We start from the raw sequence: 25,279 nt of genomic DNA, 5'->3' as shown, positions 1-25,279 counted from the left end.
GCTGGAGCAGGGGCAGAGCCTGGAAAACCTGGAGGGAGACGGCGAGGACCACGCGGAGAGTGGAGAGTCCAGCCCGGAAGACGGACCAAGGGGCAGAAGAACCTGAGTAACCAGTGCACCTAGCACCTCCACTTCTGGAGCACGACGAGGGAGAACCAGGAGGAAGATGAGTTCCCAGACGTTCTCCTTGACGAATCCCGTGCCCTTCCTAACCAAAGTCGGAGAGCCGGAGATGCCGTGGGAGGATTGGAAAAGGTACTTCCTAAACTACCTGTCGGCATTGGAGGAAGAGGGCGAGACAGAATTCACGAGCTCGCGGAGGAAGAAGATACTCCTTCATCATCTAGGTCCTGCAGGGCAGAGGGTGTACGAAGACCTGATGAAGGAGGTGAGGCAAGCGGCGGACGACAACGTGTTCCGGCACGCTATAGAAGACCTAGATGCCCATTATCGCCCGGCCGTGTGCACAGCCATCGACAGGTACAACTTCTACCACAGGGCACAGCATAAAGGGGAAACGGTTGATGAGTATGTAGCGGCACTACAGAAGCTGGCCCTGACGTGCAAATTTGGGACCCTACAAGAGGAGCTGATCAGAGACCAGATCATCATGCACACAGTAAATACCTCCATTCAAGAGAAGTTATGGGCAAATGGCGACGCACCACTAAAGACCGTAGTATCCATGGTGAAGAAAGCGGAATTGACCAGGAGGTGCGCGGAAGCGGCCAAACGGGAACGCCTACCAGAACAAGCGGTGTGCAAGATAGAAGATCGGAAGGGCAATGATGGAAATGCGCCAGCAGGACAACAAGGCATGCGGAACTACAGAAGGTACAACGCCCGCAACACGAAATCGCAAGGACAGAGGCAAGGGAGCACGAATGCATGCTACAGATGCGGCAGTGGCAGCCATGCCGCCAACGACAAGGGATGCCCGGCGTTCCGAGCCAAGTGCGCATACTGCGGGCTGGTGGGACATTACGAGAGGGTGTGCCGAAGGAAATCACCGAGGCAACAGGTGAAATACGTGGCGCAAGAAACAGGCAAGGAGGAAGAAGACGAGAACCAGGAGGAGGACGACGAGATCCTGATCGTAGAAGAACAGATACTGGGCATAGAGGGCTCGGTGGACAAGAAGCCGAAGTGCGAGGTGAGCATAGGGGGAGTGAGAGCCACAATGGTCGCGGATTCAGGATCGCCCTACACGATCATCAGGAGGAAGATATGGGAGGAAGATTTCGCACCGGGAACAGAGTACTGGCTGAGGCCCACGGACATCCACCCCGTAACATTCACAGGGGAACCCATACCCATGGTAGGATATTGCCCCCTAACCTTCGAGTTCAAAGGCAGAAGGTGCGAAGGGAAATTATAAGTGGCGGAGAAAGGACCATCGGTACTGGGCTGGAAAGACCAGGGCGAGCTAGGGATAAAATTGAACCCAGGAGGACGCACGCAAGTGCTCTTGACCGAGGAAGAGCCAGGTCTGGAGGCGCAACGATGGAAAGAAGAATTCCCGGAAGTCTTCAAAGACTCCATCGGCCGTTTAGCGAAATTTACACACAAGATAAATCTGAAGGAAGGGGCCCGACCGGTGTCCCACCGAGTGCAAAACATCCCATTCCGGACCAGGGCGGCGGTGCAAGAGGAATTGCAGAGGCTGGAAGACAACGGGATAATTGAAGCAATAGACAACGCAGAGTGGTTGGCCCCCTTAGTAGTGGCGCAGAAGCCCAACGGGAAGGTGAAGTTGTGTGTGGACCTCAGGGAGCTCAACAAGAACATTGTAGTGGACAAGTTCCCCCTTCCCAGAATCAATGAGATGTTGGCCAAGACCCAAGGGGCAAGGTGGTTCTCCACAATAGACTTGACGTCGGCCTACCACCAGATTGCTCTACACAAGTCATGCAACCACCTAACGTCGTTCATCACCCCGTTCGGGTGCTACAAATTCCTGCGGATGCCATTTGGATTAGCCTCAGCAGCAACCGTCTTCCAAAAGCTAATGTACCGGCTGTTCCACAAGAAGGAGGGCATCCAATTCTTCCAGGACGACATTTTGGTGATGGGCGCATCCATGACGGACCACAACAGGAAGTTGGGAGAAGTGCTAACAGTGCTAAGGCAGAACGGACTCACAGCCCAATGGGACAAATGCAAGTTTGGAATGAACAAGGTCACGTACCTAGGACACGAGATCAGCCAAGAGGGCATAAAACCCAAGTCAGCCAATGTGGCAGCAATTAAAGACGCACCTACGCCCTCAAGTAAGGATGATGTCCGGACGTTCCTGGGCATGGCTGAATTTTACAGCAAATTTGTACCACATTTTGCCTCCAAGACCCACCACATGAGATCGCTCCTGAAGGACAAAGCGGCATTCCAGTGGGCGGAAGAACAACAGCGGGAATTCGAAGAGATGAAGAACGATATCTGTGAGGCGGTGCCCATTCAAGGGTTTGACCCGACAGCGCTCACTGTACTAACCACGGATGCCAGCGACAGGGGACTCGGCGCAGTCCTCACCCAAAGATCCACGGAAGGGAGGACCGCCACGATCAGCTTTGCGTCTCACACGCTGGCCCCCAATGAAAGCAAATTCAGTGTCATCGAAAAAGAAATGCTAGCAGTTGTGTGGGCGATGGAGAGGTTCAGGCAATTTCTGTGGGGAGGAAGATTCCTTTTGCGCACGGATCACAAGCCGCTGGTAAAGGTTCTCACGTCCAGTGGACATGAACATGCCACACCGAAAATAGCCAAGATGACACTGAGACTCTTAGACTACGTCTACGATGTAGAGTACCTACCTGGGCACAAGAACAAGGTAGCGGACTACCTGAGCAGAGCTGCGTCCAAGGAGGTCTCAGATGTCCAGGAAGAAGGCGGTTGGGAAGAGTATGCGGTGGCATTCACCGGCGACCACGAGAAAGCAATAAGTGGGCAAGAATGGGAAACGGAGCCGCAGAAAGATTCAACAGGGTAATTATGGGGTCAGTACAAGCAGCAATCAGGCAAGGGAGCAATTGGGAAAAGGAGCTGAAGCGGCTGTTATGGTCGTACCGGATAACTCCTGCTTCCACGGGGTACAGTCCGTTCCGAGTACTGAGAGGGAGAGAGCCCTTCACTAAGGACAACGTGGCTTGGAAAAAGCTCACGGTACAAAGTCACTGGTCTCCAGCAGTAGTACGCCGGAACCTGGAGAGGGCACAAGCAGTGTACACAGACTATTACGACACGAGGCACAACACCAAGGAGGTAGCACTTGAGAGAGGGGAATGGGTGAGAGTAAAAGTACCAGCACCCGGAAAGAAAGGAGACAGCAAGTTCACACCCCCGTTCCAAGTCGTAGAGCCATACTCGAGGTCTGCCCTGCTGAGTGACGGGAAAGTATGGGCCCATGATCGCATGGCGAGATGCGCCAGGACCAATGGGGCGGAACCCACCAGGGAGCCGAACGACACGGGGCATGCAAGAGACACGCCGGACGCGAGAGCAGCAGGGAAGAGGTCAGGCGGAGAAGAAGGTGGTTCCCAGTCAGGGACATGGAGCACAGGAAGAGGAGAAAGCACGGAGCAAGGACAGTACACCCAGGAGACGCCTGAGGAGACAGGAAGGAGCGGGACAGAACTCAGAGAAGAGAGGGAAACTTCCTACCCAGATGGGGTCGACACCACCCCTACCACAGGAGAAAGAAGAGGAAGGACATGTTGTGGTAGGAGAATAATACTACCAAGGAGGTTCGAGGAGTTCAGCATGGATACCAAGTAAGACTGTTCTTAGTTGTAGTTGAGTACTGTATTCATGCTTTTGTGAAGGAGGGAGATGTGGTGTAGCGGTCTAGTCTGCGACGCACACTACGTGTGACGTCAGCGGACTTCTGGGAGCGGCCATTTTAGATCGCATTAGCGCGGCGATTCCGACACGATCGGAGCTCCTTGCCGGCGCTCCCGTCAGATGTGTATAATTAAATAATAAACGCGCGTTCCCTCAGAACCGCGTGTGGCCTCCTTATTTATAGTAAGTTGAATGGGAAGGAGCAGACATCATTACATAAAGAAATTCTTATTATTAAAGTCAACCCTAACCACTGTGTTATGTTCTGAAACCTAAAGTTTGTGCATCTCCAGAGCAAGCACTCGTACAAAATGCCAACCAGTATGGATGACATGTCAATCCTACACCTCTTAGTCCCCTTTACCTTATGATTCATTGTCTCTGTATGTACGTGTGATATTAAGTGCTCCGACACACCTACACTGATATGAGAGGTGATATAAAACAAATGAAATACAGATGAGCTAGGAGCTACGGAGATATGAGAGGCACTGTTGGTGATAGTGAGGGAGTCATTGAAGAGCCTCAACACACGTTTTCGTATCCTGGTGCACAGTAAAGTTAACATTTACTATGCTTAAAAAGGTAATACAATTTAATATAATAATAGTAATACAAATTTTCCCTAAATTATCGTGGGAAGAAAACCCCCAAAGCCCCCCTATGTTATCGTGGTCAGGCTCGCTCGCTGCATTCGCTGGTCTGACAAAATTGCCAGATCTGCTTCAAGTAATAGATTCACAGTCCGGCACTGGCTTTGGTCCTCGCGAGAAATGAAGGGAAACTTTGGGGGAGGTAAGTTCTATTAAATAAAAAGAGAGATAATTCGTCAAGCAGTGCCTTCTTCATATTCTGGTGAAAACAAACCAGGGTGAGACAAACGTCTTTTTTTTTTACAAAGGAGATAACATTTGTTTTAAAGGTGCGTAAAACAGAAAACGTGTACCGGATCAATAGCTTAATTTTTTCTTTTCTCAAGTTCTGAAGCACATTTATGTTTATCGAACGACAAATAGGGTAAATGTTCAGTGCATCATACTACAGCTTTCGAAACCCCTGGTTACGATGTACGTTGAAAGATGGCTGTCTTGTTGGACACGCGCACTGCCTTTAATCTTTTCAACTGCAGATGTAGTCCGTTTTCGATGAGTATGTCACACAGAGACCCACGCCGGCCGGATGTCCCGACCCCGGCTGTCAGTCACTTCGCGTATTTCCGGCTGGCGGATGACATGTCGAGTGAGCCCGTGTATCCGCGGCAGCAGTATTAGCAGCAGCTGGGAGAGGAAGCGGGACGAGAGGAGACAAACTGCCTGGGAGCTCCGTGCGCGTTCGGCGCCATGGATATGGAGAAGCACTTTAACGAGATCGACAGGCAGGGGAGCTGGTCGGCCGTCTACCAGGTGAGAGGGCAAAGGGGCTCAGAGCTGTGTCTGCCACGGGCAGGCCGGGGAGAGGCGAGGAAGTAAAGGCCAGGGAAGAAATGGGATGTGTGGACCCCGAGAGTTAGACTATCGACACAGGACACACATCACTGATCCTTGCTGACTTGCAAGAGGCAGACGGTGCACTATCTTCACTAGCAAGCACTTACTGCCCATGGAAGAAGACACATAACTGCAACACATGATTAACCAGTACGAATAGAAGGCTGAATCTGACTTTTGTCCTCTGATCCCAGTCCTGGTTCTCCCTTATGCAGTGATGTGCAGAACTGGGCCACCTTGAATACGACACCCCAAACTCTTGACCAAAGAACTCTGACATGTTAACTGTTAGTAAGGACAACCCGGTCGACCAGCAGTAACCAAAAGTACAAAAAGCTTCAGTGACTGACATCGTTCACTTGAAGGCTATTGACATTCCATCACTATTATCAGGCAGTGAGCGGCAATCTCCCTGCTCCCATTAGTGATCATAAAAGGCTAATGTCCATCCGCTGCTCACCCTGACCACTAAAGGCCAATATTAAGTTGACTTTATCCCTCCCAGGGCTGAAGACTAACTTTATCGAAGAAGAACTAGAGATTCTTTAGCTAAAAAATGTAGGCGGTGGATCCAGATTTTTATTCGAGATCAATTTCCGATGAGAAGCAATTAAAACTCAATTTTGGTAATGAAAGCTGAATGATTATATATACTAAAAGCACATAGAAACGTACTACGTTTTGGTCCATTAATTTGTATCAAACTTAGCTGAAATGTAAGTACGAACTCCTTGACCAAGCCATTTTACTCATGCCATCTCTTACCTCTGTCAATTCGGATACCCATCCTTTCAGATGTTCTATCTGCCAAGCTCTCGAACTATTTATCAACTTTCTTATCCCATATCCACTTTCTTACCTCCCGGAATCGGTTCTCACGTGCATGCCACTTCCATCACTCGCCCCACCCTTTTCATTCTCACTCTTTATAAGATGATAAAACAAATCTGGAGTTTTCATTTGTATTCACTTCCAAAAATGTTTTTAAAAATATTACCTTTTTAAGCTTACAGCTTTGTGTGTGTTTCTAATACTTTATCTCCTGTTCACCGTAGTGCTCTCAATGAAGGGTTATCTGGCACTCCTTGTGATAGGCATGGTCTTTCTTTTCTCTAATTTCTGAATAATGTATTATATTATCTTGGCTCTTTGTGCCGTCCAAGTGACTGTATCAGAGCACTATGCTACTTTAGAATTCAACTATTTGTTGTTACATGCTTTATCACCTTTATTAGTAAACCTAAAGGGAAATATAGATATATCAGTACTGATGGATTCTTCTGAGAGATGCGTAATATAAAGCCAGTTGCCTGTTTAGTGCCTGATTTTTCACGGTCCCCTCAGACGTAGTTAGCTTTCAGTTCACTGCCACTAGATCACAATTCTTAGAAGACAGCTGGCATTGTTTCCTTTCTCTAGTGATATAGGCATTCGTTTTCAGCAGGATTGCATTGCTGGTTTACCATGATTTCTAGTTAAATAAAATAACAGTACAGTGCATGATTTCTAACTTTTGTTGTTGAAGGATGTTAAAATGCTATTTAAGCTGAATAAAACATAATTTTTCACTAGAAGTGGTTATTTATATAATTACACCTAACAAGTTACAATCCAACCACATATCTTTCTGCCGTTTCTGTCAGTTGCAAATTTTAGCCGTTCAAAAAAACCGCCAATAAATCAAGATGACTATAAACATCATAACTTTTTCTTGAGTAGGTCAAGTTAAAAAAAAAAGTAAATGTGTGCATATCTACCAGGAAACAGTGGTTCTGAAGGTTGTTACTGGTGGCCCAAGTACTTAAAACAAAAAACTAAAGGACATTTTTAAGGAGCTTTAGCTAACAAGGCAGTGAAAGTATGGAGCCTAGCCTACGGTAATTACCCCAGTCCAGATGATCACCATGGAGTGAAGGCCTTTACCCTTTTCTGGATTTCATCCGATAGTTTTACCATGCTATGCCAACCTTACTGAACAGTAGAGACTTGAACCGTAAGCAATTTCTTCTTCGCCCACAAGTTTTCCTAAGGCAGTATTCATCCCACCCTGAAAAGCGACAAGTACGAAAATGGAAGGTTGTCTCACATCACTACTGATTTACACAGCATCAGGAGTTACTCAAGAGTGCATATGCCAACCTTGCCCATCCACCAAGTATTTTCAGAAGACCTCAGCACTAGCTTACTCTTCAGATTAGTGTCAAGTCACAAGAAGATCAGGCACACCCATCACAGCACATCAGTTATTAAGCCCTAACCCATTTCTGACTGCAACAAATGGAGGCTATTGCCTTTGACTTACTGCTTTTATTTTAAAATTAAATGAAACCTAGATTCAGCTTGGAATCTCTTCACACTCCCACATTGCTTATTTTTCTTGACTGAAGAGGCCGGACTCTTTAGTTGATGTGGTCTAATAAAAAAATGACCATTCATATATATGAGGCTGTGCTGCACCAAACACTGATGAGGAATAATACCATGGACATACATGTGCACACACACGGACAACCTTAAATAAGGAATCTAAGCTGAGAACCCTAGAATGGCTGCCTTTATCCGCTACCGTTGGCCATCCCTGTCTGTGAGACCTTGTCTCTTGCCTCTGGCTGCAGTGTTATGGAGCACCTGTTCTCTAAACCTGACTATAAGCCTCTGCACTTTGGCACTGACCAGCCTTCATTGAGAAGTTTTAAAGCAGAGGTCTTCAAAGTTTTGTGTTCCAAGCCTCCTAAGCAAAATGTTTTGAAGATGGCTCCCCATCCATCAAAACGTTATGGCAAGACCTGGTGGTGATGCAGTGGCAGGGCTTGTTAGATAATTTTCTGGGTACTTTATGTAGCTCAAAATCTGCACTAAACGTTTGAATTATAAGAGAGCAAATATGTTAAACAGAAATTGACCAAACATACTATTTCATATAATTGGGGTGTTATGAGCCTCTTACGCTCCAGGGCCCTAATGATACTGCACTTGCTGCACTAATCAGAGCTGCAGCCTAGAGTAGCCCTCTTTCCATGCCTCTTTCACCCCTTCGAACCATGCCTGTCCATCACTCCATTCCTGAAACAGACTTGTTCTCTCTTTAAGAAAAAAATGAGCTTCCACATGTTGACACCACTTTGCAGTGATGTTTTCCTCAACTCTAATGTTTGCATGACCCCATGCTGCTTTTAGAAAGAAATACAGTCCTGAATGTGATAAAGTGGGCCCCAGTACCACGTTACCTGCTTCGCTAAAATTGCTTGCAAACTTAAGTCGCCTCTGCTCTTTGTTAAAAACATGGGCCTGATCTTGCCCTATCCCTGCCCCCTACCACCCCTTCATATCTCTTAGGCCCAATGGTAAGGTGTCTCCTCCGTTTAAACATTTCCTTCTCTTGTCATTGGTGTCATGCCCAAAGCAACACTGGCACAGCAAGGGTGCACTGGCTGATTTACTAGCAAGGAAGGCTGGGTAGTAAATCAGCCATTACTTGGGTTTGGTTGGCTCCTCTCACCTTTGCACCTCGGTGCCTCTGCACCTGCAGCACCAATGATACAGGCAGCCCTACAAAGAAGGCTTTCTTCTCTACCCACTCCACAGGGTCATTGCTGTTAGGCCTGCGGCCCAAAGTAAGCTGTCTGCCCCTTTGTGTAATAAATAAAGAGCGGAAAAAACCTACATCTCATCACTTGTTGCTTGGGCCCCGTTCCCTGTGCAAAAAGGGTGACATACTAGCAAGAAAAATGGGGCGCATCTCCACTTTATTGCTAGTTAGCCTTAATTGGGGTGTTGTGACCCCCCCCCCTCACACCCTTGGTCCCAGTGCCACTGCACCTGCTGAACTAATAGTAATGATGGCCTTTTCTTTAAAAAAAAAAGGAAAACAAGCCCTCGTATCTTGTCACCTTCTTCAGGGCATCTCTCTGAGAAAACTGTCTCTGTCCTTATGTAGATGTAAATATTGGCCCCTAGATAGCACCCTCCTCCTCTGGGCCATGTCTTGGGTGCTTATCCATGGATCTTTCTCCTTTCCCCTGGGTTATCACTCCGAGTGCCCAGAGTTCCAGACGATCAGGGCTCTGCTTCTGAATGCAACCTTTGTAGCTTACCTGCCACCCCTTAACTCACTTGAAAAGATATCTGCATATTGAGGTGAGTGGGATGTGTGGGGACCGATGTGCCCATGTCTTTTTATAATTGTTCAAAAAGAGTTATCAATCTTTTTGTTAAAAAACAGCCATCGCTGAATGGTTAATGTGGACCTTGATGTGCCTCTCAGTGGAAGTGGAGCAGATGGGGGTCTTGTGTTCTGTGAAGCGGAGAGCGGACTGGGAGCTAAAGAAGTAATAGTTCTTCTTTCCAAGGTGCCTGCTGCCTGAAAGAAGTGTAAATGTGTGCATTTGGTTAATCACAAAATGTAAAGGCTGCTTTGGAACTAATATAGGCTGAAATTGAAAGAATCCCTTAACCTTTCATGATAACAAAGACTTTTTCTGTTTGAAATGCGATATAAGAGTGTTGCGTTCTGGAAAATGCACTTTTAATGGATAATTAAAAAAAAATGTTTGCACTAGGTACAGTACTTGCAATAGCTACCTATTACGAAAACACTTGCTTAAGGTAAAACATTAAACCATTCTGCAGCAGCCTATCCTATACTGCATGTTATACACGTTTTAGAATAATGACCTACATAGTCTGTGCTTTCTGTTAAAAGGTGGGACCTCATAGCACTATGTAAGCTCCTGTTCCCCGCTGTGCCAACTAGGATTCAATTGTGTGATACTGTCTATCATCTCACACAGACATCTGCAGTGATTGCATTAACCAGTTGAAGTGTCATAACTAAAAGAATGCATTTCTCAATGATTATTTTAACTTGTATTTATTTTTCTTTAAAGGTGTGCATTATTTTATATGCATTTACTTGACGGGTTAAAAAAAAAAACAGTTGCAGAATATTTTGTTCTTTTTAGCCATGCCTTTGACCCTGCCGCAAAGACCTTCAGGATCAGTTCTCCTACCTTTTTGTATGCACTTCAACTACTTCTTGTGAATGAAGACCGCCTGCTAAAGTGCTAAATAGTCACGCTACCAGGCCATATTCATATACAAGTACTTACTGAGTTTGTGCTCCCCTGGGAATGAAGCCATGCAACCCCTTAGGGCGTGCCTCACAGTTTGAAGACCTTTGAATTGGATCCTTACAGAGCATAGGTACTCACAAACTTTTTCTCAGAGGCCAAAAGTACGGTCTGGTTTGTGGCAGAGGGCCGCACTGATGGGTGGGGTCAGTGGGGGCGGGGCTACTAGAGTAAACAAAAAATCACCACCTTTTCAAAACATTACTAGATAAGTGCAGCATTGACCTGTTAACAGAAATGCAGAAACAAGGGGTGCTGGTCACCTGTGAACAGAGACAGGGAGGCCTATAAAAAGACCTATAAAACTATAAAAAGAGACGTGGCCCCAGTACCCAAATAAAAGTGGGCACATTTAGTAAATTAGAAAATCTAAACAGTGACTCATGTCAGGAAATCTGAACTTTTTTTATCTTATAAAGACATGCTGTATGCGTTTTTTGCATGTTATGGAAGACTGCATGGATTTGAGCTTGATGCAGGAAATGCCCTTTTTACTATCAGAGAAATCAACAGTAAAATCTGGCCCAGCAGACAGTAAAATCTGACCCACAAACAGCCAAAAAGCAGTCCATCACTGACCTGAAAGAAGACCTGCGAGGAAGGCAGGCTGATGGCGAGCAGGCTGGCAAAGGAGATGGTGCTCCAGTGGTGGTGGCAAGGAAGCATGCTGTCCCGATCGACAAGAGGCTCCCTACTGCCATAGAAGGTCTGCCGGGCAGCTGTTGGCCCACGGGCTGTACTCAGAGTGCCACAGTTATAGAGAGTACTTGGGCTCAGACAAATAGTATCAATTCAGATTTATATTTCTCCCTTTAGAAAAAATCTTTTTAGTTAACTCCGCTCTTGATATGATACAGAAATAATGAGTACGTTCTAACGGATCCCTTTTTCATTTTGCCCTTTTTGATAAAACACATGAGCAAAAGAAGACTATGATATGAATTACATTTTACACATTTGAAATATGAAAAAATATGGCAAAAATACTCTAAAATGTTTTAGATATTTTCAGGGAAACGGAAACGGCTCAGTAGCCTGGTGTAAGTACCACACAAAATCTCACCATGGCTGAAGAAAATGTAATTGTCAGTCTATGTGCTAGCCAAGTAAGTTGTGTCAAACCTCAGTAGAACAGATGCCTCTTCTGTATCAATTTTCTTCTCCGTGACTTTGAAGCGTTCTTTCAAGTGCAGTGAACACAGTTTAGCATTAATCTTGTCTATGAGAAATGTTTCATAGGCCTCATACTTTGTAAAATTCCCAGAGACTGTCCCAGATAACACACATGTCTCTTTGGCTACCCACCAGTTCATGCCTGAATGTCATGCTTCGATTCCAGGAGTGACCTGGCCGCCCCATAATCTGTCAATATCACGTCGTGTGACCGCCATCATTGTGTTGTGCTTTAGTGTTCTGTATGTGAATCAAGATTTTTCATGCTTTATTCCTAGCAAATTAATTCTTGGCAGTGAATTGTACTGGAACCATTTAGACTGGCTAATTAGTCCTTCAACTTACCCAGGAATCCTGAATCTTTTGGCATTACAAATGTTAGCGATTCTGTGTGTGAGCAGTTGATGCTTTGAAAACTATTCAACTGTACCAGTCTAAATTATTATCTTAACACTACATCTTTCAGGGTATAGTTGTACCTTCTGCGACTCTGTACCCATAAGTGGACCCAAGTCACATTTCCACCTGGATTTCCAACAACCTGAGTGCCTTGAGTGTTCTTAATAAGTTTTTTTTACTTAAAACATATATCGTTTTCTTTATCAGTGGTTGAGTGAATAATGTTTTCAACACAGGAACAGTCCTTTTGTGTCTGTCAGTGGCAGCATATGACTTTAAAGCATGTCTGAACTGAAGCTATCAAAACCTCCAGAGTATGCAACATTAAAGTCTCTGCATAATTACTTAAATCGGTTTGCTCCTGCAGAACCACATGTGTGAGGTCACACTTTTTTGGAACCTCCTTCAAATGCTTATGGTCTAGTAGGATTTTGTTGTGCTGGGGAGGGGTTGAGTGGGGTCTGTTTCCGCATGAAAAATTTGTCTCCTTCAGAGTTTAGCCGTTGCCATGTACCATGCCCATAATCACAGTTCTTGTAAGCCCCATTTATCATATATAGCATTATGGCAGCAAGGGAGACCTCCTTTGGAATGAGACTGTCAATTTGTTAACTACTATTAACTGGGATGCCCAGTTCTATTTTTGCATGTCCTGCAATGCTATGTATCGGTCAAAAACACTTGCGCTTAATTTCAATGAAGAGATTGCCGCATGTCTCTCTTCCATAACAAAGTATGAGGTATCCCATCCAATCCAGAAAAAGTTATTTTGGGACCTAAATTGTAATATTTTGAAAAAAGTTCAATAGCTTTGGAATTGTTTAAAATCATAACAATTCTGCCCTTCCTATAAATGAAGGTCTAAGTTTCCTTAAGTGTACCATGATGGCTCTAAATTGCATCTGTGCTGTACTAGATTGCTGTCAGAACATGCTTCCATGTCTTCAACACCTGAATGAACAGATCATAGTCCGCTATCTGAAAGGGACAGTTGAAGTGAGGTAGAGGAGACCATCTTCTGAGGGGAAATTGTATTGATTTTCACCAGTTTATTCTAAAAATGAATAATAGCCAAATGTAAGGGGCATTGGCTAAGCCAATAGATTTCGCCTAGGCGAGATCTATTGGTTTGTCATTGTTTTTGTAGACATGTTGCATAGATGCGCGAGCTGCTGTGCAAAATTGATTAAAGTAAAAAAGAAAAGAAACCACTAAAGTGCTTTAAAAAAAAATGTTTTTATTAAAACCAAGTGCGAGGGGCAATCCATTGGAAGGATGTGCGGGAAGGAGTACCTCCAGCTGCGCAGGCTTGATTCTTTGCATGGCATTCCGCAAGATATAAATATCCATATACGTAGAGGTAATGCCTTTACGTCTAGGCTCCATCGATTCGGAAGCATTCATCTCGCGGACCATATCAGGTGACATACAGTGCAGTAAATGAACAGATCCTAGTTTTGGGACGTTCTTACTTCCAGTATCCTTGATGAAGAAAAAAAAATTTGAGTGATCGATCTATTGACCACCATTCAACTCACAGGGGAAATCTGTACCTAGCATGCACCTAAGCAATTTTTGATTCCTATGACGTAAATACCTATGAGGACTGTACTAAAATAGACTAATCAGCCTCCTGGGCAGGTGATATAAGTCTTTAAGAGACGTATATAAGGCTTTTTATTGATTTTATGTGAAGCAACAGCCTGGTTTTATGCATGAGAAATCCTGTCGAGACTCACAAGGATACAGTTTGTCAGATAATCTTTTCACATATAGACATTCAAATTGGGATCCTATGCAAAAATTCCTGAAGAAGGTGATGGCTGTGTATTAGTGCCCACCGAAACGCGTTGATACTTGAATGACAGGAAATCATACAAAATCTGTGGTGACAATGGTTTTGTGACATACATATTTTGATTATTATTCATTGTGGTTACAACTGATGAATCTTTGATTTGGTGATTTCCCTGTCTTAATAGGATTAATTTGTCCTTTTTTCTGTTTCCAAATTTACTAATGTATTGTGTTGTTTACTTGATTTGTATTTGCCAATGGGCTTTAAAAACTTTTAATTAACATTTTATTTATTTTGTATAAACTTTGGATACTGTCAGTCTTTAATCAAATATCTGTGTAACATTTTATATTGTGTGATCTATGTGACTATTTGCGAATTCTTGAATACATTTGTATAAATCTTTTTTGATATTGCTTCTTTTGATTACATCCTTGATGTCCATTCTCACCCTGCTATTGTGAGGTTTGTGTTGATTTCTCTTATTGGCAAGGAGGTCCTACTTTTGTGACTGTGCTTGGACAGGGACCAGAGCACCCAGGCTAGTGATAGCAATGCTTGAAAAGTCACTCGAACAGCGCATAGGATAATGCAGAGGTCCATGATACATGGTGGTTAGCAGATACAGGAAATATGGCTGGATACGATATATAGGGATGGTTGTGGCAGACTGGCAGATTGGAGGGCACACAATGTAAGTTAATTGTCACAAGCAGGCGTCCTCAGGTGTGACAGACGCAATTGGCTTCGATGGGCAGCAATCGTAGCATGAGACGTGTACCTACCACAAACTGAAATGATGATGTGAGAATCACATACATTAAATGTTTCAATACCTCAGAATCAAATTTGTGCAATCTAAATAAATAAACAAACTCCCATAAATAAAAAAAAAAAGGCAAAACACAAGAGCAGACCGGGAAGGCTGGGAGCAGCAACAACAGTCTGGGGCCAACACAAGGGAGGTGCGGGGAAAGAAGGCGGGATGAAGAGAGGCGCAGAAGACTGACTGCAGACATGCACTCTTGGAAATAGCATGTTGAAAAATGCAATAAAAAGTACCTCAAGAAGCATGCTGCCTTTGGAAGTACACTGGCTGCTGCCTGGAAATTGTACTTGGTCCAAACTCCTTGGACAGCCGAACGTCAGGAGGAAGAAAGAGGAAGTGAAACCTGATGACGTTACCTTGATGCTCCTAAGCAAGAAAATCAGCGACAAAGCAGCAAAACAAAAGTAATGGAAGGGCTGTAAGCCCCTTTTCAAGATTTTTTTTTTTTTTTAATAACAAGAGATTTTACAAAAGCTGTGCAGGCAAAACCTAAAAATGGAAAGCTGTAAAGTATTGAACATTAAGGTTCAGCTGTTTAGTCGTTTGCTTACAAAATGCTTTGCCTTTCCAGGTATTTCATTTGAAGCTCTAAATATGAGCAAACAAGAAATTGGTGGTGCAATTTGATAGATTAACCTTGATAGAAGAAGATAATGTTGGAAAACCTGTAGATTATAAGATGCCCTTTATTTATGGAAAATACCCAACAAAAAGCACATAAAACTGAAATTTCATTAAAAGCACTGTAAAGAATTAATACTTTCAAAAGGTTAACCTTTCAAAAGGTTGACTTGAACCGTATCAAGTATTTTAAATGTATTCCTGGTGCTTTTGATATCAAAGTTTCATGTTGAAGTTATCAATGAGAAACGACAATTGGTGTCGCAATTGTGAGAATTAGAGGTATTAGCGTTGTAAATGACAATGTCTTTTATCTACCAGAGGCGTGAAAGAGGAAAGAAAATGGAAACAGAAAGGATGCTAGAGAAAGGAGGAAAATGAAACTGAGATGGAACTGTTGAACTTGGAGGAAATCTACATGACGAAGTCCACTGAAACAAAAGAAGGACCAGTTTGCCTAATGGCTTAATGGCTGCGTGCTGTGACAATAGACGTCAAACGTGCTGGCCATTGTAGAAAGGTAACATCCTTGTTAACCTTTAAAATCCTGAGCCAGTTACACAAGCAGACTGAGTCTAATAATTCATTTTAATGGAAAGAAACAGTAGATGGGGGGAAGAAACAGCGTACTTCAAGAGAACTCAATGCAACATAAACAACAGTGCCGTGGGGGGAAATGTACATCGACGAACACCAGCTCTGTTAGGTTTTGACAATGTCATGTGACACGGACGATGCCCAATGGACGATCGAGTATGTTCTGTGATGTGAGGTGACTCGCACAGAAGTAATAGAGGGACCACCAGGAGAAACAATGAGTGAACACGCCATGGGAGGGAACCAAGCACACAAAGGCAGGATAATTATCATCAATGCACCAATAATGTACTAAGCGATCCTAATAATTATTATGAAAAGATCCTCGGGCGACTATGCCTCCGTTTAAAAGCAGAAACACAAAACTACTTCCAACTGTGCAGCTGCTACTGTACAAAGTAGATGTGCTTACTATAATTAAAAGATCCTCGGGGTAAAAAAAAGTCCATAAGGTAGCCGCCGTGAGTGCAGCATTCATTAAAAGATCCTAGGAGGAAAAAAAAGCCACAGTCCATAATATGGCAGCCGTGCGTGCAGCATGCTAATACACAAGTCATCGCCGCAGTCCATAAAGTGAGCGCCATGCATGCGGCATTCTAATACACAAGTTATCACTTAAAGAAACAAGCATTTGCAATGCAATAGGTCTCGCATGTACGCGACTTTGAGCTATTGACATAAATGACAATGACTTTTTTTTATTTTTGTTTTCATTTTTAAAACATAAATAAAAGGCATTGTCATTTACAATGCCAATAGCTTAAACTCGCGTAAATGCGAGATCTATTGCATTGAAAATGCTTGTTTCTACACGTGAGGGAGTGAATGCCTGTCAGCATCAGCTAGTGTTTGTGATGGAACAAAATGCCTTAACTCAATTAAAAATACATAACGCCGGCCTTCTGGGGCAGTTGCGTTGGTAGAGCTGGAGAACTGTGGGTTTTGCGATTTTAGAGAAAGCAGAAAGACGGGCAGAGCCTATGCACCCTTTTGCCATTTAATGTTAAGTTTTAATAAGGCATTTGTGAATAAACATTTCGTTCAGGCAATACTTTTCGATGACGTATTCTTTCCTGTAAGTTTATGTCTGGGTGGAGGAACTGAGGCCTGACGAAGTTATGGGTCCTTCAACTTAACAGACCATTAAAAACCGGTAATGCTCGGGCCGTGTTGGTCCATTAGAAGCTTTGAAAATACCATTTGTTTTTTTCGTTGCGCTGAATCTAATCTCGGTTGCATAAGTAACGTTTTTCCGACCAGTTAATACCCACTGTCCTGATTAATCTCTAATCAAAGCACAGCCTCCTTTCCCATTGTCTTATCGGCCTCCTAGGTCCCGAGGTTCACAATATACATTTAGAAGTGACTGCTGAAAGAAAGCTTTTCAGTGCCCTGATAAAATCAGTGCCTCGGCATGAATCCTTTGTCAATAAAGGCATCGAGCAAAGTGCATTGTTTTTTCTTTGGGCTTGGGAAGTGTCCCTGTTAAGGTCATTTTTGGAGGCTGCGTCATCGCGGTCGGCAAAATTATGTTTCACTAGACTTAAGGGGTGTGGGCACTGATGAACGAGCATAGAATATTCTTGTATATTCTTGTATTGCAATTTGCTTTTCTGTAATCGGTTAAAACAGACTGCGCGCTTCGTCAGCAAGGCATGTTAATGCTATGTCTGAGATTTATGGAGCACGAACATGCCCGAAGGCCACTAGGCGCTATGACATTTTAAAGGGAACAAGCGCGGCCGCGAAAAAACAGATGGCCCCTGCGCGCGCAAACTCGAAACGAAAACAAGACAAGTAACCTGATACTGGAATGCAGCCTGTCGTGCAGCTTGCACACTGCGCGCCGCTGATGACTGCGCTCGTTCCCGAGACACACAGGCTGTGGGAGGGCACATTTAAAGATAACATGGGACATACCTGTGCCTTTGGCAATGTTTGGCCGAAAAGAAAAAAAAACATGAGGAAAAGACGTGCGAGATGGAAGTCCTTACTATAAGCCTCGCAGAGCAGCGCATGCGCGCTGGCTCAGGCGAAACCTAAAAAGGAGTGCGCACAAATACACATTTATTAAGGAAAGTGGAAAACCACATAAAGCAGGGGCAGGGATGAACTAAAACAACAAAAGGCGGGAGTAATTAGACATGCAGACCAAACAGAAGCGAGCATTTATAATAGGCACAAACGGGAATGTTAGAAAAAAGCATTACTGCATGCCTCGGTTCCTGATCTCCTGGTCCCTTTGAAGTTGTCGAGTCTCTCTTAATTTGTGTGCTAGCAACCGCCCACTCCTGTCCCCCAGACGTAGAATGAATGCTGCTGTCGGAGTGCAGCATACTCTGCCCTGTCCCAGTCGATCGTTGCCAGTTGCGCCCTAGTAGCCGTCAATTGGCGCCAGGTGCGGGGAGCCCCGGTGCGCTGGTGCATTTGCTCCAGTTCCCTCACTTTCTGCGTCCGCTCCTCCCGTTTCTGTTTGCGGTCCGCGTTATCCGCGGACGATAAGGCGATTAGTTCGCTCCTGATGACCGCCTTCAGGGTTTCCCATCTGGTGGATAGAGGTGTGTCGGGATTGGCATTATGTGTCAGAGAGTCTTCGAGTGCTCGCTGTATCTGGGTGACTACGCCTGCACGCTGTAGGAGGGTATCCTGTAGGCGCCATCTTCGTGCTGGCACTTGGATAGGTGGTAGTGTCAAAGTGGCCACTACCGGCGCATGATCGGACAGTATTGCTACTAGAATTTCCACTGCCCTTGTGATGTCACTAAGCGCTGTAGAACCCAGCAGATAGTCAAGGCACGCATAGGTCTTGTGGGCGCTAGAGTAGTAGGAGTATTCTCGGAGCTGCAGGTGATGGCATCTCCACATATCTACCAGGCCTAAGTCGTCGAGTCGGGCCAGCTCCGCTGGGGACGAAGCTCCCACCTGATCTGTGCGTTGGGCAGACCTATCCAGGGTGTTGTCGAATACTAAATTAAGGTTGCCCCCTAGCAAAATTTTCCGCTCTGTCGTAGCGGTAGCGTCTGTCAGCGCCCCGTGCAAGAATCGCTCCTGTCCTTCGTTTGGTGCGTATATTGACCCTATAACTAGAGTGCTTCCCCCAATTGTAAACTGGTATGTAAGCGACCTGCTCTTGATTTCTGCGACCTTGTGTGTCGCCTTCCCTTTGAATGTCCTGGAGACTAAAATTGCTACTCCAGCTGTCTTGGAGGGCATGGACGAGAAGAATTGCGTAGGGGATACGCGGGATCTAAGGCGATAGCAATCCCTCAGCAGTAGGTGCGTCTCTTGAAGAAGACCAATATCGGCGACTGTGCTCTCTAAGTAAGAGAGAATTGCCCGGCGTTTGACAGGGTTATTAAGCCCTCTCACATTTAGCGTGAGGACTTTGAGCGTGTTAAGTGGCATTTAGGACATTAGGCCTGCGGCATTGTGGGGCCCTGATAACAAGCCCGCCTATGTTGGCTATTGTGCGACTATGAAATGCATCTCTAGTACCTCTGTTGTTACTATGAAGATTGTGGGACAGTGGACGGGGAACCCCAAAAACAAGAACAAAAAGAAAAAAAACCTTTGATAATTGACGCAACAGGCGCCTGAAATAGTTCAGTCCGTCATCCGTAGACTATCGGCAATAGATCGGGTCTTTTGGTTCGGCGCCGCCGTCCTTGTTGCTGCCGGCTTCCGACCCACGTGCAGGCCTGCCACTGCCTTCATCTGGTATGTCGACTCCTAACAGCCGTCTTGGCTCCGAGAGGGAGCGAAGTTGGTAGAGTTTGCCCTCCGATCGGAACATGAGTCGAAATGGGTGTCCCCAACTATATGAGATGTTACGTTGGCGTAGATGTGCGTTGATGGCCGGAAAGTCCTCCGCATTTGCAGGGTGAGTGCAGCTAGGTCTTGGTACAGAACCGGGTTCTGGTCACGAAATGTGATCGGATGCATCAGTCTGGCCTTGCGGAGGATCTCCTCCTTGGTGCAGAAGTCTTGGACACAGACCAGTATGTCCGGTGGAGTTTTATCGGAGCGTGGCAGACCCACTCTGTGTGCTCTGTCTATTTTGAGATGTGCACCGGGCGGGTTGCCCAGGATGTGATTAAAAAGTTCTCTAACATAAGTGAAGATGTTGCCAGCCTCCTCGTTGGCCCTCACCCCGCGGATTCTGACGTTATGGCGGCGAGATCAATTCTCCAGGTCCTCGAGATGTCTGCAGGTCCACCTGTTGATCGTGAATGAGGATGACCTCTTTTTGAAGGGCCGTCATTTCTGTGTCCCTGCTATCACTTTTATCTTCCAGCGCTGCAACTCTCTCGCCAATTTTGTCCACATCCCTGCGGACGTCCTTAATTTCAGTGGTGAGGTCGCGTTTGAGTGTTTGCAGATCGTCCCGCCATGCCGTGAATAGGGACTCCAGGAAGGCCCTTGTCACTGGGAGCTCTCCGGATTCGCCCATTTGTGAGGAGGAGGCGTCGCCTGAAGGTGAAGGGTCCGCCGTGCCCCCGCTCTGGGCCCGTGCGAATAGTTCCTATAACGCTTTGTCCCTGTTCTCTTGGGTGGAGGACATGCTGTCCCCCCACAGAATGGGCCGCGCAGTGGTAGATCTGGCCCATCGGGGCCCTTGATCAGCTCCCCTGGGCTGTGTTATGGACGCGAGACGACTCCTCGTGGCGTTCCTCTTCGTGTATGACACGCTGCCGCCGGTCTGCTCTGTTGCCGCCCGCCTTAGTGCGTGTTGGAGCGTCCCAGTGTGGGTGCTGTTAAGTCCAGTGTGGAGCGTTGGAAGGCTACCGAGTCGCGACGCCTCACTTGTCTCTCTCTGCCTGTGGGCTGGCGCTAATTGCTGCAGGAGTCTGCCGCTGAGAGCTGATGGGTGACTCCTCTCCTCGGGCCCTCTGATCTCTGCCCCCCAATTTGTCAGTGGTCCGGGTTATGGCCCTTGTCTCTGATAGCGCCCCATGTGTGTATTGCACATGGCAGTGGGCTCCTAGCTGCCCCGGTCCCAGGCCCTTGTGTCTCTGGTGAAGGCTGATTGCTTCCACTTCTTGGCGACCCGGTCCACCACCAGGGCTGAGTGGGGGGGCACGTGGCACTCCCACAAGCCGCACCTGTGCCTAGCCGGGCCGCTTCCGTAGATCACCAGGCCCCACTCTCAGCGTCCACCCCTAATGGCGGCCGCGCTCGGTCTTGCAGTCTCTTCCGTGGCGGGCTGCTGCTCTGTTAGGGCCTAGTGAGTCCAACGAACGGGGCACCTATTGTGGCTCTTCTGATCTCCTGGCCTGGCCACTGCAGTGGCTGTTGAGTGCGGGTATACCGTGGTGCTTCTTAGGCCTGCAGGGTCTCCCCGCAGCGCCATGATCGAGAGCCGGCGTTCCCTTCTCTCTTATGCGGGGTCGTCTCTCTCTTGGTCCAGGGCTAATGTGGGGAAATGCGCTCTGGGCCATGTGGGCAGCGACCACTCTCCGGGCTCCCCTAGGTGCTCTGCGGAGCAGACACGGCTCCTGCTGCTCAGTTCTCGCTCCCAGTGCCGATTGTGCACTGCGTGTTTCCCTTTTGAACCCCTCACTTCCCTGCACTGTCCCAGTACGTGGAGGCCTCAAGAAGCAGACCCGGGGCCCGACAGGTCCCCCGATCTCAAGTCTGTTGTAGGTCTGCTCTCCAAGATGGCAGTTGTGTCTCCCCCAGCGGGAACTGCTTCTCTCTTATGCGGGGTTGTCTCTCTCACCCCCATGCACCGGGGCCAATGTGGGGGACGCGCTCTGTGCTGTGTAGGCAGCGACTGCTCTCCGGGCTCCCCGGGATGCGCTGCGGAGCCGACTCTGCTCACGCCGCGCTCCCAGTGCCAATCGTGCACTGCGTGTTTCCCTTTTGGGCCCCTCACTTGCCTGCACTATTCCGGTGTTGGCGGCCTCAAAAAGCAGGCCCAGGGCCTGACCGGTCCCCCGATCTCAGGTCCACCGCAGGGCCACTCTCCAAGATGGTGCGTTTCCCCCAGCGCCTCCCCGGCGGAAACCCGCAGTTGCAAGCCCCAGCCTGGTGCGCTCCTGGTCCCGCGCTCTGCCTCCTGTCCGTTGCTGGGTCAGCAGCGAGGCCGACGCCTGCCGCTTCTTTCCTCCTCAGGCGATCCGGGCTGCCCCCGGGTCCCGCTCCTCCAATCCCCGCCTCCGCTCTACTACGCCGTAGCCTCGAGGTCAGGAGTGCGGTCCCACCGCTTCATATACTGCTGTGGACCGCGGTTCCGATGATTCCTAACTGGCCGCTTCACTGTTCCCTGCAGTAGCCGCTGCTCTGGGGCACTTCTCCTCGCTGGTCCAACTGCTGTAGACGGCTCGAGTCCGGTGCTTTGCCGGGCCTCTGACCTAAGAGACAGAGCAACATGTCCTATCTCGCCGCCATCTTGGCCACGCCCCTTAGTTTATTTTTTAAAGCATTAATTCCACAACCCATCTTACTGTGTGTTCTGTTAAATGACTACTTCTGCCATTCTGTGCTCCTGTAAATACGTTAGCACATTAGGTTCTGTCCGTTTTACACTTATTTGCCAATGAGTACACACTTATTTTTTTTTTGTTCGAAATTTACTTGGGTATGGGACAGCTAGAGCAGTCTAGTGTGTGAATTCATAAAAATATGAATTCCTTAGCTGTAGGAGTCTTAACCATCAAAATGCTTTTACGTCGGTGGGCGACGCATATAAAGTTGACGGGTTGTTTCTGTTCAAAATGTAGGCTTGGTCTAATGACGGACTAAACTGTTGGTACATACTGCTGGAAATCCATTCTCAGTAAAGTGTACTTCTGCTTTGTCTTTCGTTTATGTTGGTATTGTCAAGTGGATGTTCCTGTTTTCAGTTGTGTAATGCATACATAGTTTTGAAAAGTAGAGTGTATTGTAATTGGCGCAACCATAAGTTCAGATCTCACCCATACTGCTAAATGTTAGTTAGCCCATGTGTCAATAACGATCCATTTTGAAATTAGTCAGTGATTTGAGCTGTCTTGAAGCTGAGTAGTGTAAGGGCTGAATTGGATCACATTTCGAGGATTCTAATGGCTAGTTTATTTGCATGGCCACTGAGATCTCCGTGTAGGTTTTTCAGAAGTTGCACTTCCTTTACTCGCTGCGCATAGACTCCACTGTCTTTTTTTACTGTGTTCTTACTGAATTTAAAAATTCGTTCTGGAGATGTCTTTTCCTGTGATGCTGTGCAACATGACCATGGGATTCCACAGCATATTCTTTGGGTGGTATGCAGATTTATGGGTACACAGCATCACCGGAAGAATCATGGCTGGAGTATTTTTAGGTCGAGGACTACCGGTCTGCCGAAGGCAGAACCGGAAGTCGGAAGATTTAATGTTTCCTAGAGTGGCTATTTAGCCCGCCTCTCTTCGCCTCTCTTTTTGCTTCTCTTCCATTGGCTGGCTTCCTAAACGGAGGCCAGCCATTGGAGGAGAGAGCTGTCCCTCCAAATAGGCTCCGTCTTTTTCAGATTCGGGGGCGTGTTTCTTGCTGTTCTTTCCACTTTTTAGCAACGCCCTTTTTAGGCGTGTTTTTCTCTCCTCCTGCCAATGGCAAGAGGAGAGAAAAAGAAACACGCCCCCGAATCTGAAAACGACGATGCGTTTCTCCGAGGCATTCCTGCTTCGCCTCGGAGAAAGGCGGTTGTGTCTCCTACCTACTTCCCCTTTGAAAGACTCGTTTCCACCCTGTCGCCACTGTTTTCAGGTTTATCTTGTTCCACAATGTAAAAAAAATAAAAATAAATACACGCGATTGGATAAGTTACTCGCACCTTGAGATCTGTTGTGCGCCTGGCATGTGCAAACCTCTCAGTAATCACATGTACTCTATTTACCATGCAACAGTTCACCCCCGGCACAAGAATCCGATAGCGATCACCTGTGCTGAAAGAGGAGCCGGAGTATTTAAGCCACTCCTCTCCAATGAACCGGTGCTTGTCAATCAGCCAAGACACCGTTCGAGAGTTGCCTGAAGCTCCTACCCTACGTTTCCAGTCAGTATTTCCTAGCGGGAGAGATGCCGGAAATTATCCCGCCTGACACGCTCTCCCAACTCCAGCCTCAGCCATCGATGGAGCCCTGAGCCCAGCTGCATCGAAGGTGGCTTGCGCCTTCCAGAAAAGCCTCTGCAACTGCTTGCCACCCCCCTGTATCGGCTTTCGGGCGAAACAGGAAGTGTTACAACAGCGGGGCAGGAGGGGCGGCTTTCTCTCCAGCTTCGCGTTCGAGTTACACTTGCAGGGCATTTCACAGCTCGCACACACGGAGTGCTGCGATGCGAGCTACAGCCGCATTTATGTTCTTTATTTTTGTACAACATTGTAACCGCATGATGTGTGAGGTAATAGTCTAGCATCTACCCTGTTCTCCTAGCGTTAGCACACAGAAAGCTGTGCTGCTACACGCATACGGTCTTCAAGAAGGCATACCCAGCTCTTTGTAGGAGGAAAATAAGGACGCTGGAACACAGTGTGCCAGATGAGTCGCTGGCTGCCTTTGAAATGTCGCCTGCCAGCTTTCTCTTTGCCCCCCTGGGGAAGAGAGAAGTCGCCGTGCCCCCAGGGAGCCCTGGCTAATTGAGATAAAGTGTGCCGGGGCTCCGCGGCGGCGCCTAATAGCCCCAGAGGTGTGCCAGCGCGGAGAGCAGCTGGGTGGCCGTGCCGCGCCGCTCCCCTGCAGTCGCCCCCAGAGCCCCGGGGAGCGGACATGCCCGAAAACCTCCTTTCTCCTTCGTTTGCCTAGCTGACTTCTGTGAACCATGCTTCCCAGAATCGGCTGCCCCAGGAAACGCATCCCGTGTGCGGTCCCTCCCAGCTGTGCAGAGGGATTTTCTCCCGCCTCCGGGTGGGTGTTGGGTGTACATCGTGTTCGTTTTGGTTTAGAATAAACGCTCTCCAGGATGCTTTCCCAGCGGTTTGTCGGTGGCACGGGGCCGGGAGCTATTGTTACTCGTGCTCTAAAAATAGCCCTTGAGTTTATTATTGTCTACCAGTCTCTCTACCTCACTTCTCCACTCTATCTCACTATCTCACAACTTCTCTCTCTCAAAACATCACTACCTCACTCTCTAGCTCACAACTTCACTCTCTCTCACTCACTACCTCAATCACTCTCTATATCACTACCTCACTCTTTCTATCTCGCTAACTCACTTTCACTCTCTTTCACTACCTCTCTCTCTATCTCACTACATCACAACATCACTCTATGCTTATATATCACTACCTCACAACATCCCACTACCTCACTCTTTCACTACCTCACTCTCTCTATCTCACTACCTCACTCTCTATCTACCTCACTCTCTATCTCTCTCTATTTCAATACCTCACTCTCTCTCTCTCTCTCACTACCTCACTCTCTCTCTGCTAATGCAATAGGTATCACATATG

At 46.9% G+C, this 25,279-nt stretch overlaps 1 protein-coding gene across 1 annotated transcript in view; it reads left to right on the top strand.

The window, feature by feature from the left end:
- The first annotated feature begins 5,036 nt into the window (after positions 1-5,036).
- The window catches only part of PTPN1 (protein tyrosine phosphatase non-receptor type 1), a 350,095-nt gene continuing 329,852 nt past the window's right edge, over positions 5,037-25,279 (top strand). Inside the window, exon 1 of the mRNA XM_085619150.1 lies at positions 5,037-5,240. Coding sequence (XP_085475276.1) covers positions 5,178-5,240 — 63 coding nt within the window. The 5' untranslated portion in view covers positions 5,037-5,177. The remainder of the gene's footprint in view (positions 5,241-25,279) is intronic.

Source organism: Triturus cristatus, chromosome 7 (genome assembly GCF_964204655.1).
Source record: "Triturus cristatus chromosome 7, aTriCri1.1, whole genome shotgun sequence".
Taxonomy (NCBI): domain Eukaryota; kingdom Metazoa; phylum Chordata; class Amphibia; order Caudata; family Salamandridae; genus Triturus; species Triturus cristatus.
Note: the sequence above shows the minus strand (reverse complement) of the source record. Positions and strands in the feature narration are given on the sequence as shown.